Below are 18,021 nucleotides of genomic sequence, written 5' to 3'. Positions count from 1 at the left end.
GGATTGGCAAAAGAGATGGCAAGAATCTACCTATCATATCAACATAATATCACATCAGTCTGGATGCAAAAGACAATGCAGGAAAACTACCATGGTGATAGTGCCTTAGGTGCTTAGATGCTTTTCTTGTTTTATCATATAAATCCACTCAATCTAAAAATGAGCAGAAAAAACAAATGCATAAAACTACATCAATTAAATCCAGATAAGACATAATTTGGTACAACTTTACATATTTATATTTTACAAAGCAACAATATGTTCAAATACTGCTTCTTCAGTATAAAATAATTTACACAACCGTAGTTTTCTACCAACACCTAAGAATTTGCAAACAGAATCTCCAAATGGCACTATCTTTTATTAGAGTTTTCCAAAGCTGTTTTCCTGGACAATAGACATGAGGAATCTAGTTAGTGTTGACTCTGGCATCCTATGAACTACTGGTTTCATACTACTGATATTTTTGAAAAATCTACATTGAAAGTTTTGTGCATAACTAACTTGCTAGAAGTATCTGAAATTTTTGCTCTAAAAGATCCAAGTGTAAAAAAATTGGCATGGACTGTAAAACCAGCTAATCACATTTAAACTACCTGGCACTAGTTAACAGTACCCATGTAGTTAAAGTGCATAATTTCTGTTCACTTCCTTGGCACTGGTTTCAAAGTTAAATTCTGTCCATTTTTAAAGAGTCTTCATATCTGAGGTACTTTATACCAGCCTGTCAACATCACAGAACAAATGCTATAAGGATCTGGCATATAAATACCTCCGAAATCAGATAATTCCAGAAAGATATAACGAACTGTCTAGGTGAGCCAGGAACTGGCTGTTTTGAGTTAATTCTCTCTTCTATTAATTTTCTATTATTATAAGGAAATTACTTTCAGCCCAGGAAATATTTTTTTTCTCTATTATTCCTTCTTGTCTTAACTGAGCTCTTTGCTGTAAGTTTACGCATACTAATGTGACAGATTAGTTACCTTCTAGAAGTAACAATCCTGAATTTGCACAACTTGCCAAGAAGAATCACTCACACCTAACCATGCATGCTTTAAAGATATAAGTGGGCTTCTGAAACACCTACCATTCAAACGATTTCTTCTTGCTGTGGGACCTTCTGTAGCTCAGGGAATCAGACGTGAGGGTACAGAAAATGCCTGCTTAAAAGTCCCCCCAGAAGTTGCAAGCAGCAAGATAGATTGTTTTAGAGCAAAAAAGCAGAATATGGATGATAAAACGTATCTGGATAGTCATTAGGGATCAAAACAAGAATCATCGAAGGGAAGAACATCAGCACAGAGCTTTACCAGCAGCAAAGCCAAAGTGGTACCAGATGGGGCTTCCTGTCTCCCAACTCACACAAGCTGATGTAACAGTGAAAATACATTAAAGGGCATGACTAAGAGCAGAAGAAAAGAAGTAAAAGGTAGGAGGGGATGAATGTCAGAAAAATGAATGGAGACAAAAGCATAGAAGGTAGTAACAAGAGACCATGAAAGGAATCAGGAACAAGAAACACAAGTACCACAGTCATAGAATTGCAGGAGTCAGAAGGGACCCCTGGAGACCATCTATTCCAACCCACATGCTAAAGCAGGTTCCCTAGAGTAAGTTACACAGGAAAGTAGCCAGGTAGGTTTTCAATATCTTCAGAGAATGAGATTCCACAGCCTCTTCAGACAGCCTGTTCCAGTCCTCTGTCACTCTGACAGTTCTTCCTTGAGCTAGCACAGAACTTCCAGCGTTACAGTTTCTGCCTGTTGCCCCGAGTTCTACTGCTGTTTGCCACTGAAAAGTCTGCCCCGTTGACTTGACTCCTGTACTTTAAATGTTTATAGACATGTGATGAGATCCCCTCCCAGCCTTCTCCAGACTGAAGAGTGCTAGGTCTCTCAGCCTTTCCTTGTATGGGAGGTGCTCCAGACCCTTAATCATCCTTCTGGCCCTCCTCTAGGCTCTCTCTAACAGTTTCGTGTCTTTCTTGAACTGAGGAGCCCAGAGCTGGATACAGTACTCCAGACTGGCCTCAACCTGCTGGACATACTCTTTTTAATGCACCCTAGGATACCATTGCCTTTCATGACCACTAGGGCACACTGATGGCTCATGGCTAAACTGTTGTCCACCAGGACACCTAGATCCTTCTCTTCAGAGGTATTCTCCAGAAGGTCAGCCCATAATTTGTACCGATGCATACAGTTATTTCTCCCCAGGTGCAAGACTCTACATTAGCTCTGCTGAACCTCATCAAGTTCATCTCTGCTCAACTCTCTTGTCTGTCCAGGTCTTGCTGAATGGCAGTACAGCCTTCTGTCATGTCAGCCACTCCTCCCAGCTTCATATCATCTACAAACTTGCTCAAAGTGGACGCTATCCCTTCATCCAAGTCACTGATGAAGAAACTGAACAAGATTAGACCCCAGTATCAACCTCTGGCGAACACTGCTAGTTACAGACCTCCAACTAGACTTATGCCACCGATCACAACTCTCTTGAAATCTGTCAGTCAGCCAGTTCTCAATCCACCTCACTGTCCACTCATCTCACATTTTCTAAGCTTTCTTACAAAGATGCTGTGGGAGTCAGTGTCAAATGCCTTGCTGAAATCAAGGTACACAACATCCACTGCTCTCTCTCCATCTAGTAAGCCAGTGATGACATCACAGAAATCTATTATGTTGGTCAAGCACAATTTTGCTTTGGTGATCCATGTTAACTACCTCTTATAACTTTTTCTTTCAAAAGCCTGGTTCCAGAACAAGTTGTTCCATCAACTTTCCAGGGATGGAGATGAGGCTGACTGGCCTGCAGTTGCCTGGATCACCCTTCAAACCCTTTTTGAAGATTAGTGACACTGGCCATCCTCCAGTTTTCAGGGACCTCTCCTGTTCTCCAAGACTTTCAAAGATTATAGAGAGAGGTTTACCAATCATTTCTACCACCTCCCTCAGCACACGTGGGTGCATCCCATGGGGACCCACAGATTTGTGTGCGTTGTTTGACCAAACGCTCTCTGATCAGACCCATCTAAACCAAACGGAAGTATTCCATTCCCCAGACTCTTACCTTCAGGTCCTGGGATTACTCAGGGGCAGTCATAGTATTAAAGACTAATGCAAACAAGGCATTCAGTATCTCTGCTTTCTCAGCATTCCCTGCTACTAGGACACTCACTTCATTCAGTAGCAGACCCACACAATCACTAGTCATCATTTTACTACTGACATACTCAAAAAAGCCTTTCTTATTATCCTTGATCTCCTTTGCCAGATTTTATCTCAAGTGGGAATCACAGAAACAATTGCAGAACGGTTCCTCATCAGCAGAGTAGATTCTTCTGATCTAGAACTGATCCTAAAATATGTGTCACTTAAGATCCCTTTCTAGATAAAGGTACCCAGGTAAAGTAAACAGTATAACCCTATCTTGATGGAGTATGTTTTAATCCGCCATCAAAAACATTTTGCTACTACCAGTTGCTCTACAGAGCAGAGTAACAGGCTATATTGTGGTCCTAAAAGTCTCAATCAGAGATAATCCATTACCTCTGCAAATTCTAGAAAGGAAACAATGTATTAGGAAACTTAAAACAGTTCTGAGGTAAAGTAATTAATGAGAGTCCTTTCCATGCAACAAAAGACATCTACCATCTCCTGTTATTAATCATTGGCTCTTTTCTGGCAACATTTGCTCTCGATACATACTCTGCTCATGTAAAATACCTTCTTAATTTCCCCTACATTTCTGTCTATCATGTCATCTCTTTCATTCTTCAGCTGTGCTTATACTGATTCAGTTCCTACTTTTATTCCTGACTCTTGTTTCTCTTCAATGTGCTGCCAAGCTTTCAATTTGAAATCAATTTTGATTTCCTCCTTAGACTTTGGTAGAAATGACTCAGTCCTCCTTAGACTTATTTGCCTTTACAAGAAACAGCGTGAAACAATATGCAATTTCATCCATGTACACTCATACTATGTACACTTCCTCCTCCCATTGGTACGATGTGACAGATTACGGTGCAAAAATCACACTCTGAAAAAAAAAAAAAGCATACAAAAAATCACATTGCTTTTACATTTACAAAACATATCTTTTACACAGTGTCAGATATACTTCCTTACATTGCACATGAAAGTGACTAAATAGTATTTTGTTGTGTTTGCTTTTTTTAAATGGATGAACTGGTTTGTTTTCAAAAGATTTACAGATGTATTTAGTTTAACTACTGCTAATACATACAAATTATTAAAAAAAGGTGGTAAGCACAAGCTATGAGCCATGAATTATTAAGTAAAAAATCTTATGGTTGCATAAATTCTGCAAGGCACTTGGAAGGAAAAAAACAAAAACACAAAACAAAAAACAAACAAAAAAAAAAACCAATCACATTTATTTTGGAAAACGGTAAGAGAAATACCCTACATTCCTGCAGAAAAATTTATGCATCTTCTTGTAGAAGAAAAAGACAAGGATTTTCTTCTTTCAGTCTTGTAATCAAAAATCAGAAAGGCTCAGAGCAGTGATCTCATCTTTTGTATAAATAAAATAGACTAAGCATAAATACCAACTTAACTTTAAATACTACTTGCTGCAAGAGTGAAACATTTCTCCCATATACTGACTATTGATGCATCCAGAAGTTTTCTGTACCTTTTCATGATTTTTCTATTATTTCTGATGCGTTTATATATCCTTTTTAAAACACTACTACCAGTAAGTTTATAGCATAACAATGAACTTTTATTAATGTCTTAAACAGAAATAAATTCCTCTTCATCTTCAAACCGCAGAAATCCAAATGCTTACAGGCTTTTTGTGACAGGATTTCATATCAAAAGCTCAAATTCAAGCTGAGGTGAGTTCTTCATCTTCAAAGTCACAGCCTCTCAAAACACATTCCACTGTTCTGCTGATCTGGTCAACACTGGTTATTGCTGTGGGTTACTTTTCATTTAGTTTCCTTATTTCCTTATAACTAACAGCCAGAATCTACATCACTGGCAACATTAAAAATTTGTAACAAGTCAAAATTATCAACCGACTTAATTTCAATAGTTTTCTACTTACTTGTCATTTCAACATTAGCAAATCAACATACAGCTATACACTGTTATGAGAACAATTTTATTATGAAATGTCTATTAGATTGATGACCTCATTTTCTGTTAACTCAGTCCTTGAGCTGGGGAGGAAGAGTGAAAATGGACTGACTCACAGATGCCTAGGTCAGCTTAAGTGGCCTTTTTTGAATATACATTGTTTCAGCTTAAGCATTTATTTGAAATGTTACGTTTTGAATTAGAAAAAAAATGAATTTTACTAGGACAGAGAGCTTCTTAGTCATTTCTGTGAAGATATTTGCTGATTTTCCAATTAATAAATTCTCATACAGTAAACATTTGGCTTAGCAATCTCTTGATACCTAATGGATTTGAAAAGCTCGTCTTTATCACACATTCTAAGAGACAACGACTTTTCTGAGTAACGTTTTGCTGGTTTTTACTGGTTTTTTGTCTTTGTAACATTCATGGCATTTGTTTCTCTTAGTATCTGCTCTTCTCTAAGCCAATATTCAAATCCCTTTTTAAAGATGGAAATCTAAAGCACTGAATGTAAACAAGTTCCGAAATGTAAAACCAGTCAAAGATGCCTTGTGCTAAAATGTGATCATGTCTGGAGTTGAATTTTATTTTTGTCTTAGAGTGAAAAGAGCAGCTTAAAACAACAACAACAACAACAACAACAACAACAAAAACAACTGTGATCTCAACTGACCAAAAAGAATTCCAACTTCCTCTCAAAATGAAACCAATTATGAAAACCCTTAATGCAGAAGCTAGCAGAGGAAACTTGGCAGGTAGAAATTAGTGTTTTATACTACCAACAGTACTGCTAGTAAATGAACGTTAAGAAAGGTTCAGACACCGTGCTTGCTGAAAGCAGTGTCCATCAGCATCAGTATGACTGCTACACTACTGAAGAGGGAGAAAAAAACTAGTAGACATGACCATCAGGAAATACTCAGCATGCAAGCTGGACATGAGGAGAAACTTTTTCTCTCAGAGTGGTCAGGCACTGGAATGGCTGCCCAGGAAGGTGGTGGAGTCGCCATCCCTGGCAGTGTTCAAGAGGCGCCTGGATGAGGAGCTATGAAATATGGTTTAGTAGCTTGTGGTACTAATAGGAATGGGAGGGTGGTTGGACTAGATGATCTTGCAGGTCGTTTCCAACCTTGCGATTCTATGATTTTATGATTCAAGTAGTGACAAATGATCTGTATAACCCTTTCGGTGAACACAATCCAAACTTTAAGAGTGGCTATTATTACACAGTTAAGATACTTTCTATCGTTAAAACAGCTTATCCTTTAATTTCACCACTTTAAAGCACATTATACCAATGAGCAAACCTGCTTCCAATCAACCTACAGCAGAGGAAACAAAAATGCTATGAATTAAGTTTTCTCCTCTTTTCCACATCTACTGGTGCTATGCTGTAGTAACATGCAGCAATACATTATTAGGCTAACTAAAAATTGACAGTCAAGAAAATGTTTTCTACAGTTCTAGTAAACAAGTAAACAGAAATTGTGCAAAGATTACAAACTGCATTTAGGCATGGTAATGCTTTAAGGGTAAAACAAAACAAAACAAAACAAAAAACAAAAAAAAAAAAAACTTTTCAGGTTGTTAGGGCTGAGTTATACCTTGAGTTGTCCTGGACACTTAGGAGTAAGTAGCTCATCCCATAGCAATAACCTGCAAATCTTTATTGGATGGGATGTACATAATGCTGTCATCTTCTTCGAGTTTTTAACTTCTGACAAATTTAATATAAGTACTTTCTTTTTCAGATACAGTTAGACACATAAAACTAGCTCACAAAAAGAAATACTGTCTTGCTTATACTTATACTTCATATATGTTAGTCAGTTGTTAGGAGTATCCACTCACATATATAATGTATTTTTATTAAAGAATTTTCCTGAACACAAGAGACATTGGCTGTCAGTTTACTGGTGGGAAAAAAAAACCTAGAACAGGTTATTTTGATTACTTGTTAATAGAGTATTGGGTACATAACAGCCTTTGCTCTTCAAATGACAGATTTCAGGTTGAATTTACCCACACACATTAAATCATTTTGCCCAGAAAGATGTGTCATTTTCATAGTGTTTATAAAAGCCATAAAAACAATCATATAAAGAGTTTATATATAAGGCTGGTATTGGTAAACACAATAAATCAATCTTTTTCACACTGCAAATGCCACAAGGAAATAACTTTTTTCAAAAATAAATCTGTAAGCTACTACTTTATTGTACTGATAAATCAGCAGTAGACAGTAACACTGCCATAACGGCATTAGTATCCTCCTGCCACCACCATACAACAGTCACTAAATAATATTTGCCTTGTTTTCTTTACTTGATGCTTGTTTGTTGTTTTTTTTTCTTTTAACATTTAGATAAAGTTGATTTCGATCCTAAGCTGGCACATCCAGTGTTTATTCGGAAGAAGGCAAAATTAACGTTTCATTTCTATTTCTGTTATATTATCAAACGTATCACAGTCATCTCTCAAGCATAATGAAGATGGTGGCTCCAGAAGTTACAGGACTGTTCCAGGCATTACTGAGAAACAGCCTGGTCAATTTAGATAACAAGCTATTATACATTTTACCTCTATTTACTTCACTTGACACATGGAAAAGAATAGGCATACTATCAACAGTAAACAGCATCATTAAAACCACGATCACATCTGAGCATGATCTAATCAAGACCTGTAATGTGATACCTGGAATACACCATGGAGACCACAGGGTCACGCTACTAGTTAAGCTAAATATATATATATATTTAAGTAACGGTTAAGCAGTAAATGGGACACCTCCATCTAAACTAATAGCTATATTTAAATGCTATGACCAATATCTAGCACTACAGCTGATAAATTGGTAAAATTCTATCAAGCACGACTGCCCTCTACATACAGTGGAGAAAAGCAAACAGATAAACCATACTGATATACTGAAACAATAAAATGGGCTAGGAAGGGAATATGAGCAAATAAATGATAGCTTGATGAACACATGAAGGATACCCTACCACTGGAGAAAGACTTCCCTTAGAGGAATAAGCCCATTTACAATTTCATAAGCTAATCATGCAAAACACCAAATACTTGGATCAGACTTGCCTGTCTTCTCTGTGACAGAAAATGGTCTCATCACGTTTGAACGTGGTTATAAAAAGAAATAAGGCATTCCCCAAACCAGAGCTGATGAATTCCTTCCCTTCTTGTAAGATAGAAGGGAGAAGATCAGGTTGAAAAATTGTATCTAAAAGATGTTTTCAGTAGTTTAGCTGGAAAAGGAGTAACTCCAAAGAAGTTCTCATCCAAGGAATATATTTGTCTGCTGGGCTCAATTATTGGAAAGACTCAAGTTTCTTTGCTCATCTCATTCATGTTGATATACTGCAGAGAAATTATCCAACTTGGCAAACCAAGTAGTCTCTGAAGTACCAGCAGCAGTCCTATATGTCAAATTATTTGAAATAAATGCAGCCTGAACATTTATTTATGAGTTCTTGTATTGGAAAATGGAGACAATATATATATGATCGCTTAACAGAAATGTTCTTTGACACATTGTGAAGTGTTTAAAATCCACTGGTGAGACTGATGCCATAAAAATATTTTAAAAAGACAATAGTCAGCTCAGCAGCAACAATTTAAGAGAACACCCAGCCTCAAAATGCAGACAAAGCATTCAGTTTTGGCTACACTCATCTACACAATGGGGCAAAAGCATTTTGTTAAGGTGCTAGTTCCAGGGTATTTACTGATTTATCTAAATAATCCAGTTACTGGTGATTGCTGCTCTTCCTCTGAGGTTGTTCATGTTCACGGTAAATGACTCCAAGGGTATGCTCTAGTTTAAGTTATCCAGTGACAAGATCAACATTCCTAGCTGAAAAGCGTTGTGGCACCGCTCTGCTGCTCAATGCTTGAAGATTTCAGTGATCACATAGTACTTAATGTGATCTGAGGTCCAAGTGACAGAAATAAAAATTTCTAGAAAGGAAGAATTCCTCACCATGCTGCTGAGATCACTTACACTGAAGTAGGAATCATGACTCCTTGCAACAGTTCCGCAACTTAGCTGTTGCAACTGCTCCCTGGCACAAATTGAAAACCACAAGCAGCTGAGACTACTTTTCATGAAACAACTTTGCTTACGTCTGACAGCATAAGAAAGCTTGTGTTCTGAAGGTCTTCAGAAGAAAACTGGTGGGTTAATATTGCTGACGTAGATGAAATTCAGCACCTGCCTCAAGTAAATATTTGGGATAATCATTCAGGGATTTTTATGCCTTTTGTCAAGGTAAAGTAAATAGGCAGGAATTTCACTGTGCACTGGCACAAGCAAAAGCTGCTATGAAGACTGTCTCCCTGAGGAGGTGCCACAGCAATCAGTTTTAAAGGTTGATTTGCCACACTGGGTCATATCACTAGAGTAAAGTACTGAGCTCCTAGGAAACTGCTGTAAGAACTAAGCCTGACAGATTCTGGAGGCAGAGAAAGGCTCACTGCCATGAAGGTAAGCTCAATTCTTAAGTCACTATAAGGGAAATGGAGCAGCAACATTCCATGCTTCTCTTTTCCTTCAGGCTCCCTCTAACAGACCACAAATCAGTGCAACAGAAAGGACTGCTTGAAACTTATCCCTCTGCAGACACAGTTCTTGGAGAACGCGGACAGAAGGCTGAAGAGTAAATACTTGAAAAATGAACTCAACATTCTTTTCAAGATCCCCACCGGATTTGTGTTGTGTCTCTATGTTCTTCTTCCAAAGCAAAGTCACTCCTAACAGGAAAGTTCATGTGTCCCAACATGATGCCAAAGACTTAAACTGACATCAAATATACGGTTTCTCCCAGCTACTGTTAGACTTGTGGACAAATTCCTGAGTACTTGCTAATACATTCACATGGTGGTCCCCTAAACAAATGGAAAGAATACCTGGATACCTGGAAGTGTATAAAACCTTAACCTGTGAAATACTGTGAAATAGCTGGAAGCCTAACATCTCAGGCAGTGGACTACAGAATGTCCAGTAATAAAAATAAAATCAAAGACACAGAGAACAGATCAAAAGACAGCTAGCTGTTAAAATGTGAGAAGAGCTATGAGTTAATCTGTAAGTTGTTGGGTCAGGCTCCAGTTTTGTGAAAATATGGGAAGTAATGGGACATGAAATCACAATGTTATTGAAAGACCAAAGTCGTCCATGATTGCAAGTCTTTGGGTATGTGCATGCCTTGAATACAAGGATGCCTTTGGATAAGCATTCAAAAGAGTAAGCCTCCAATCTTTCTTTATATGTGTTAAAACTGGGATGAAATTGGCTTGATATTTCTGTTTGTTACCAAGAAAATAGTAAGGAGATTGTTGTACCACTTTCGTGAAGCAAACCTCTAGCTTTACAAGACAAGTAACAAAAATGATTATTTCTACCTTTGTGGAGTTACAGACTATCAGAACAAGTTGTTTTTGGCAGTATAGAACAGGGACTTGACATTTCAGTCTGATGTTTACTGAAGTGAACTTCTTTTGAAAACATCCAATAAAAGAAGTTTCCAAGTTCTAACAAGGTACCCTAATTCAGTTTATATCTGTACAGAAATAAGTTTTAAAGAAACTCTGTACAACTCATTACTGTGAAATTAGTTTCCAAACTACAGATACACCAAGATCCTAAAAAAAAATTCTTCATATGCAAACTTTACTTGTTAAAATATATTACATTTCACAGATGCCTTCTAGTATCCTTACCTCTTGGCCTGAAAGGTAGTACGCCGCTAGAAGGCCTCCAATGAAGCGAATATTGACCTCAAAAACAGATACTTCAGAATTCTGGAACATGAAGAAAAAGTAAGTCATTAACCACCCCTCTAATCAACGAAAAAAATGTCACCATGGCAACTGGGACATGAGTAGACAGTCTTAAGTTGTGCCAGGGCCGGTTTAGATTGGTAATAAGAAGAATTCCCCAGTGGAAAAGGGGTCAACACTGGAGTGGGTTTCCCAGAGAAGTGGTGGAATCTCTATTCCTGGACATGGCACTGAGGGACATGGTTTGGTAATGGGGTTTGGGAAGTCATCTTGTTGGCTGGACTTCAGGATCCTCTATGCCTTTTCCAACCTAGATGATTGAATGATTTTACGTCCCAAACCAACTATTTCACTACCTAAATCCATATTGAAATTCCTGTGTCCTTCATGACACAATGACAATGTCAGTTCCATGTTCAATTGATTTTTAAAAATTGAATTAGCTTTTATCTTCTTCTCTGATCATATTATCACTACAAAGTGCAATTGAAGCTGTTTGGGGATGGTGGGAAAGAATAACTTTAAAAAAAAATGCAACTTTGAGCCATATTCAAGCCCTCCATTTTTAAGGCAACTTGTTAATCTTCATTACATAGCAAGCTGTAATTTAACCCCCAGTGTGACATGTAAATTTATTCCACCTAAATCATAAATTAATTCTGCAAATTCATAGAGACAGCCTCACAACATGAAAGATATAGTAGTTAATTTATTACACATTTATGATGGCACCGTTATGTCTACACCATCTCTGATATATTTAGCATCTTCAATTTTGGACTGAATAATTATTTGGCACTAACTAAAAAAAATATATTAAGTAGAATTTCTTTCATGTTTGCCAGAGAGCAAATGTACTAAAACAAACAAAACAAAACAAAAACAATCTGAAATGTAGATTTAATATGAGGATAACAAGAAGCATTTGCTCAATTTTGACTGAATATCAATGTTCCATTCTCTGGGCATAAATAGTCTTTCACAACTCAGTTACTACTTAGTAGCTCCAGCTACTACAACCTAGTAAAGCCTTATTTTTTCTGTATTAATTTCTTCTGTCAAGGATCTACTGATTCTTATTGATCACTTTTCTTTCATTCTCTAACTGTATTTGTACTTTGACAATAGTAGATGTATCTTTAGTTATAACTGGAGCTTGAAAGGTGTTCTGTTGTGGGTTTGTTTGTTTGTTTTTTAAAATATCAAGTCAGAAACAGAGAATTTCATTAAAGTTTGCATCTGAACTTCAGATGCAAATTCCTGCTGAAAGACTTCTTCATTCTCCCTCAAGGCAGAATACCAAGAAAAGGACTAGAGAAATAATAGGATAAGTTCTACTCACCACACTGAAATCAAGATTCTTGTCAATCCATTCTTGTCCTTCTCGGAATTCATCATGAAGCCCCATTATATAAAGAGTATCCAGTGCATCTACTATGGTAGCACCCATTTGTGAGTTTCCTACACACAAAAAGGATTTCTGTTACAAATGATGATTACTTTTCTTGAACATCACAAGCATAATAACCCAAGCAGCTGCAAAACGAAGTTACTAAAGATGACAGTACAAGGAATAGCCAAATTGAGCAAGGAATTAACAGCAACATAAGAGGATCACACCTCTTTCAAAGCTTTAGTTCTCTGACACAGTTTGGACTCTGGGAAGAAAAGACAACAAGAGACAGAAAAAAATCCCTTATCTGTTTTCATAACTTGAACGTGAGTAACTCCTCTTTGACACAAGTAAAGGACAGCAAAGTATCCTGCTTCAAATACTACTAGGAATTCTAGGACAAAAGAGTTTAAAAAATATACACACAAAAGATAAAGCAATTTGTATATGCCTCTATGTCTTGCATTTCCCAACATTTACTACTGAATGGTTTTGCAGTTATGGAAGCTACTCAGAGCCTGAAAGTACTGATGGACAAGCAGTGTGCCTTGGCTTGGCTTGACAGATAAACCAAAAGCACCAAGATTTTTCACTTTCTGCTGAGCCTCAAAACTCTGACATGATAATGAATTCTGTAATTATCATTGAAGACGAACATCTGAAGCCAAATGAAAATCAATAATGCTTTATCCTAAAATGCCATCTGAAACAGAAGCAATTGATCAATGAGCAACTCCTGAGTTTGTAAGAAGAAGACAGCTGAACAGTAGCAAGCTCCAACATTCTTAGGCCATCTCAGTCTAAGCTCTTGCACTTGTACAGCAGAGATCTTCATTTCTGGAGGAACACAGGAATTACTACAGGTTTATTTATTTTATGTTTGAATATTTACAGGGCACTGTTGCTACCTGGTTGTTTCTCTTCATTCATTTCTGCATTTTATTTACTTAAAGATTGGTTTGTTTATTTATTTATTCCTACAGCACAATAGCAACTTAATTGAGTCAACAGCCCCATAGTAACTCTTCTAAACACCTCAGTAACTGTTAATTACAACTTAATTTCATTCTCTGATTAATAATAAATTAAACACAATAATCTTGCTCACAACGTAATCACCAACTAATTTCTTCAAAAATAAGCATGCATCTGCTTTAATGGATTTGAACTACATATAGAAAGCCTTAACTCAGTGGTGTGCTAAGAGTATTCAAGTTCAGATTGGGATACACTACATTTCTTAAGATTAATCAGAAGACATACCCTTTGACAAGTTAGCCACTAGGCACACCTATAACTCTCAGGAAATGAATTCAGTCCAGCGCTTAAGTACTGTAATGTAAATCCATTGCTCATGATGGAATGTTGCTTTTGGGCGAGCTACAGAATGCACTTAACTTTTAATGTTCCATACATACAGTATGACAGTGTTCTAATTTTTCACTTCAGAGAGATGCCAACTGGATCATAACAGAAAGACTAATTTCAGTTCTAGCTGACAAGGTAGTTCTGATGTAAAGTCAGAATGCGTAACACTGCTATGGCACTCAAAGTAATTTCTGTTGTTTTATTTAAACCACAATGAAAATGATTCCAAGTACACAAGACGTTTGAGTAAATAGGAATACACTGACAATCTCCTTCATGTAAGATCTTCTCCATTGTTTGCAACCACAGAAATAAACATAGTTCAACAGAACAAACAAGACTTCTCAGCATTTTTCCCCCAAGAGTCAATTTAAGGTGCAGGTTCATACTCTAATTTTTTTTTTTTTTTTTTCTGGGCTGCACTCCAGAATCTCCTTTGTGTGACTTTCTGCTTCTCTCCTCTTTTATGCCTATCTTTCCTAGGCCCACAAAAGCACAACAGAGCATTACTGAGAAAAGTTGCTTGTACTCATATATGCCACTTCCCTTGAGTAGAGACAAATGCCTCTTTCTGAGATATGAATCAATACGGTTGTAATTTTTTGATTATATGGAAGAGATTAACCATTTCTTAGAAAGTTCCTTTAAGTATTGCATTTATATTCCAACATACAAAAATATTTTCATTTATCTACTGATCATGGTTTACTATTTCGCATGGATTTGGTTTATTTTTCCATTTTCTTCTTACAGATACAGTAATTAATCCTAACAGCTCACCAGAACATAGAATCACATAATCACAGAATGGCCAGGGTTGGAAGGGACCTCAAGGATCGTGAATCTCCAACCCCCCTGCCACATGCAGGGCCACCAACCTCCCCAATTAATACCAGACCAGGCTGCCCAGGGCCCCATCCAGTCTGGCCTTCAACACCTCCAGGGACAGAGCATCCACAACCTCTCTGGGCAGCCTGTTCCAGCACCTCACTCTCATAGTAAAGAATTTCCCCTTGACATCCAACCTAAATCTTCCCTCCCTCAACTTAAAACTGTTTCCCCTTGTCCTGCTGTTATCTACCCTTTGAAAGAGCTGATTCCTTTCCTGTTTGTAGGCTCCCTTTAGGTACTGAAAAGCTGCAATTAGGTCAATCCACAGCCTTCTTTTCTCCGTACTAAACAAGCTCAGCTCCCTCAGCCTGATTTCACAGGAGAGGTGCTCCAGCCCTCTGATCTTGGGGCCCTCCTCTGGCCCCAACAGCTCTGTCTTTTTTGTACTGGGGCTCCAGACCTGGACACAGTACTCTAGATGGGGCCTTACAAGAGCAGAGCAGAAAGGGACAATCACCTCCCTGTCCCTGCTGGCCATCTCTCTTCTGATGGAGCCCAGGATACCATTTGCTTTCTGAGTGCAAGAGCACACTGCTGGCTCATGTTAAGCTTTTCATCCACCAGGACCCCCAGGTCCTTCTCTGCAGGGCTGCTCTCAAGGACTGCTCCTTCCAGTCCGTATAGATGCCTGGGATTCCTCTGGCTCAAGTGCAAAACCTTGCACATCTTTCTTGAGGAAGACTGAGAAGACCACTCTCTTGTTTTGTAGGCTTTTGGGGAACACATTTCAAAAAGTCAAGAGATAACATGTTGCAACAGGTTCTCTAACCAGACTTCTTCCTTAAATGTCAATTGGGCACATAAATCCCACTCTTCCCTCAAATCACCACTGAGAAGCAAGAATCCAAACTGTAAACTTCTTTTCCAGAAATCTTGTGTCTACAAGAACAGAGGGTACATCGGGAGGACATAGGGACATATCTTTTGACAACCTGGCCCCTCACATACCTATACCTCTCATGAAATGAATTCAGTTTAGTGCACAAGCACAGTAAGAATTAACACCTCTAGTGCTGTGCCGAATTCCACTGCAGAGGATAACAATCCCACACCTTAGCTGTCCCACATAGCAAGATAAGTACAACTAAAAACGATTCATGGTACAGTAGCTTGGCTCAGAATTTCAAATTCAAATTGCTCTCAGTTTCTTTCTTGAAGGACTCCAGGTATTTGTGTGCGGGAAATGTCATTCTTAACTTGATCCTAAATCTGAAAAGCTTCTGGTCAATTCTTGTTTCTGCTGCAGATCACAAGCTAACCAGAATAGGCAGTGAGGTTGTCACGGCTATCTTCTTCCATCTTAAAACGCACAGTACCAGCAAAGCAACAGCTAAAACCTGAAGTAAGAGTTCAATGGCCTGCCCTAGAGTTGCATAGAGTAATATGGTGAGAACAGACTACAACAGACAGGAGCCATAATTCCTCCTATTGGTGATGCAAACCATTCACCCTGAACTTTCAGAGGTCGTTTTCCCATTCATAATAGAGTTATGTGGGGAAAGTTTTGCTCTTTTGTTCTTTCTTTTTATATTTCATAGCCATGTAAAGATTAATACATTGTTGCTTTAAAGAAGAGGATAGTCTTCATGGACTTCAATTGCATGAGTTGTTTGAAAAGTAATCAACAACTCTAAATAATCTCTAAATAAATAATAAGTTAGAGGAGGATACAATGCTTACTACTACCTCTACAAATCTGATGTGATACTGCTCTGAATGCATGGAGAGCAAATGTCTCACTGTAGTAAAAAAGGCTATAAAACAATTAATTCATAATAGATAATAACACTTCTAGCTGAAGGCACTCCCTCCAGGGCCTGCCTCTGTTCAGTACAAAGCCTCGGTTGGTCACGATGCATAAGATAATAACGGATTCGAGAAGAGTTTGATTTTACGAGTGTCAATTCTTGAAATCTCTTCTTCATATAATTACAGTTCTAGTTGCTTGAGCTCCACATTTAATGAAGTTTATCAAATGAATGCAATGTTCATTCTTCTAAATAAAACAGAACATTCATCATGAGCTAACGAAAGGAATTTAGTTGCAAAATACATCAACTATTAACCAAATCATACACGCTCATTAAGGAAGAGTATTACTAAAAAAGGACTGCAAATTGTAAGTCAGGTTTATATTTAAGTAGACTTCAGTTTCCTGAGATGAGACAAATAACTCCCTTGTTTGATAGTACATGAATCCACAGTCTGAAAAATCTAGCAAATTATATGACTTTGTAAACAGTAGGGATATTAAAAGAAAATTGGCCTTTCTATCTAAAATTCTTTCAATATGCTGAAGTGCTAGATGAAGAACTGCTTTTTTTTTTACAGCTTTTTGAAGTCTCACAAGAGACTACCAGATTATGAGAAAACAGATCATTGTCAGGTGCTCCATGACAAAAAGTGTATGAAGACAATAAGTAGCCTATTTTCTTTATAACAAAAGGTTAAGTATAAAGATTTAGAAGTCTTGATACTAGATGCAATGCTTAGTCTATTACGTGGAAAGAGAAGGGACTGTGAGCACTGAGGTACTAAAGAAAGTGCATTAACTGAAAGGAGACCTCAAAAATGACACATCATGTAAAGAAGGAGCAAGATGATCCTCTGTCCTTGGAGACATTCAAGGTCAGGCTGGACCAAGCTCTGAGCAACCTGATTTAGCCGTAGATGTCCCTGTTCATCGTAGAGGAGTTGGACTAGATGACTTTTAAGGATCCCCTCAAATGATTCTATGATAAATTATTCGCCAGCAAGCTGCAGTAACGTACCCTAGGTTGAAAAGCAATCATCAAGCAGGTACTTCATAGAAACTTTGATTATTTGACCTGTCACTCATATCTATTATTTACGTCAATGAGGTATCACAGACAAATCCAATTACTTCTGGAAAATATTTCCACAGGGACTTTCATTAGCTCAAGCTGAGGGGCAAGACAGTATCCTGGGTGTGGCTGAGATTAAGTGATTTTTTTTCGTAAGCAGCCTCTATGGTGCTGTGTTTTCGATTAGTGACTAAAAACAGAGCTGACAACATACCAGAGTCCAGACTACTGCTAAGCAGTGCTTGAACAGCACTGAGGCTTCTTCTCTTTTCTTCTCAACCTATCAGTAAGCTGGGGATGGGCACAGCTAGGACAGGTAATCCAAACTGACGAAAAAGGCTATCCATACCATGTACTGTTACACTCAGCAATACAACAAGAGTGCAGGGGGGCTAGGTCTATCAGGTAGCCATCCTTTTACGTTCTACTGGGCAAGGGTCTGCTTGTGGGAGGTGGCAAGCGATTGCCTTTTTACTCCTTGTACCTTCTCGCCGTTCCATCACTGTTTAGTTATATTTTTACCTTGACTCACTTTTGATGCTCTTGTTCTATTCCCATTTGTGCTGAGTGTGGGGCTGTGAGGTACTGAGCTGCTGACCAGGGCTAGCCCACCACACCAAGAGACCAGACTTGA

At 38.0% G+C, this 18,021-nt stretch overlaps 1 protein-coding gene across 1 annotated transcript in view; it reads right to left on the bottom strand.

The window, feature by feature from the left end:
• The window catches only part of MAN1A2 (mannosidase alpha class 1A member 2), a 133,241-nt gene that overhangs the window by 53,928 nt on the left and 61,292 nt on the right, over positions 1-18,021 (bottom strand). The window contains exons 4-5 of the mRNA XM_042867256.1: positions 12,253-12,371; positions 10,851-10,931 (exon numbers count right to left, since the gene is read on the bottom strand). Coding sequence (XP_042723190.1) covers positions 10,851-10,931; positions 12,253-12,371 — 200 coding nt within the window. The remainder of the gene's footprint in view (positions 1-10,850; positions 10,932-12,252; positions 12,372-18,021) is intronic.

This window comes from Lagopus leucura, unplaced genomic scaffold, assembly GCF_019238085.1.
Source record: "Lagopus leucura isolate 7727_CA_CO unplaced genomic scaffold, USGS_WTPT01 Super-Scaffold_100001, whole genome shotgun sequence".
NCBI lineage: Eukaryota > Metazoa > Chordata > Aves > Galliformes > Phasianidae > Lagopus > Lagopus leucura.
Note: the sequence above shows the minus strand (reverse complement) of the source record. Positions and strands in the feature narration are given on the sequence as shown.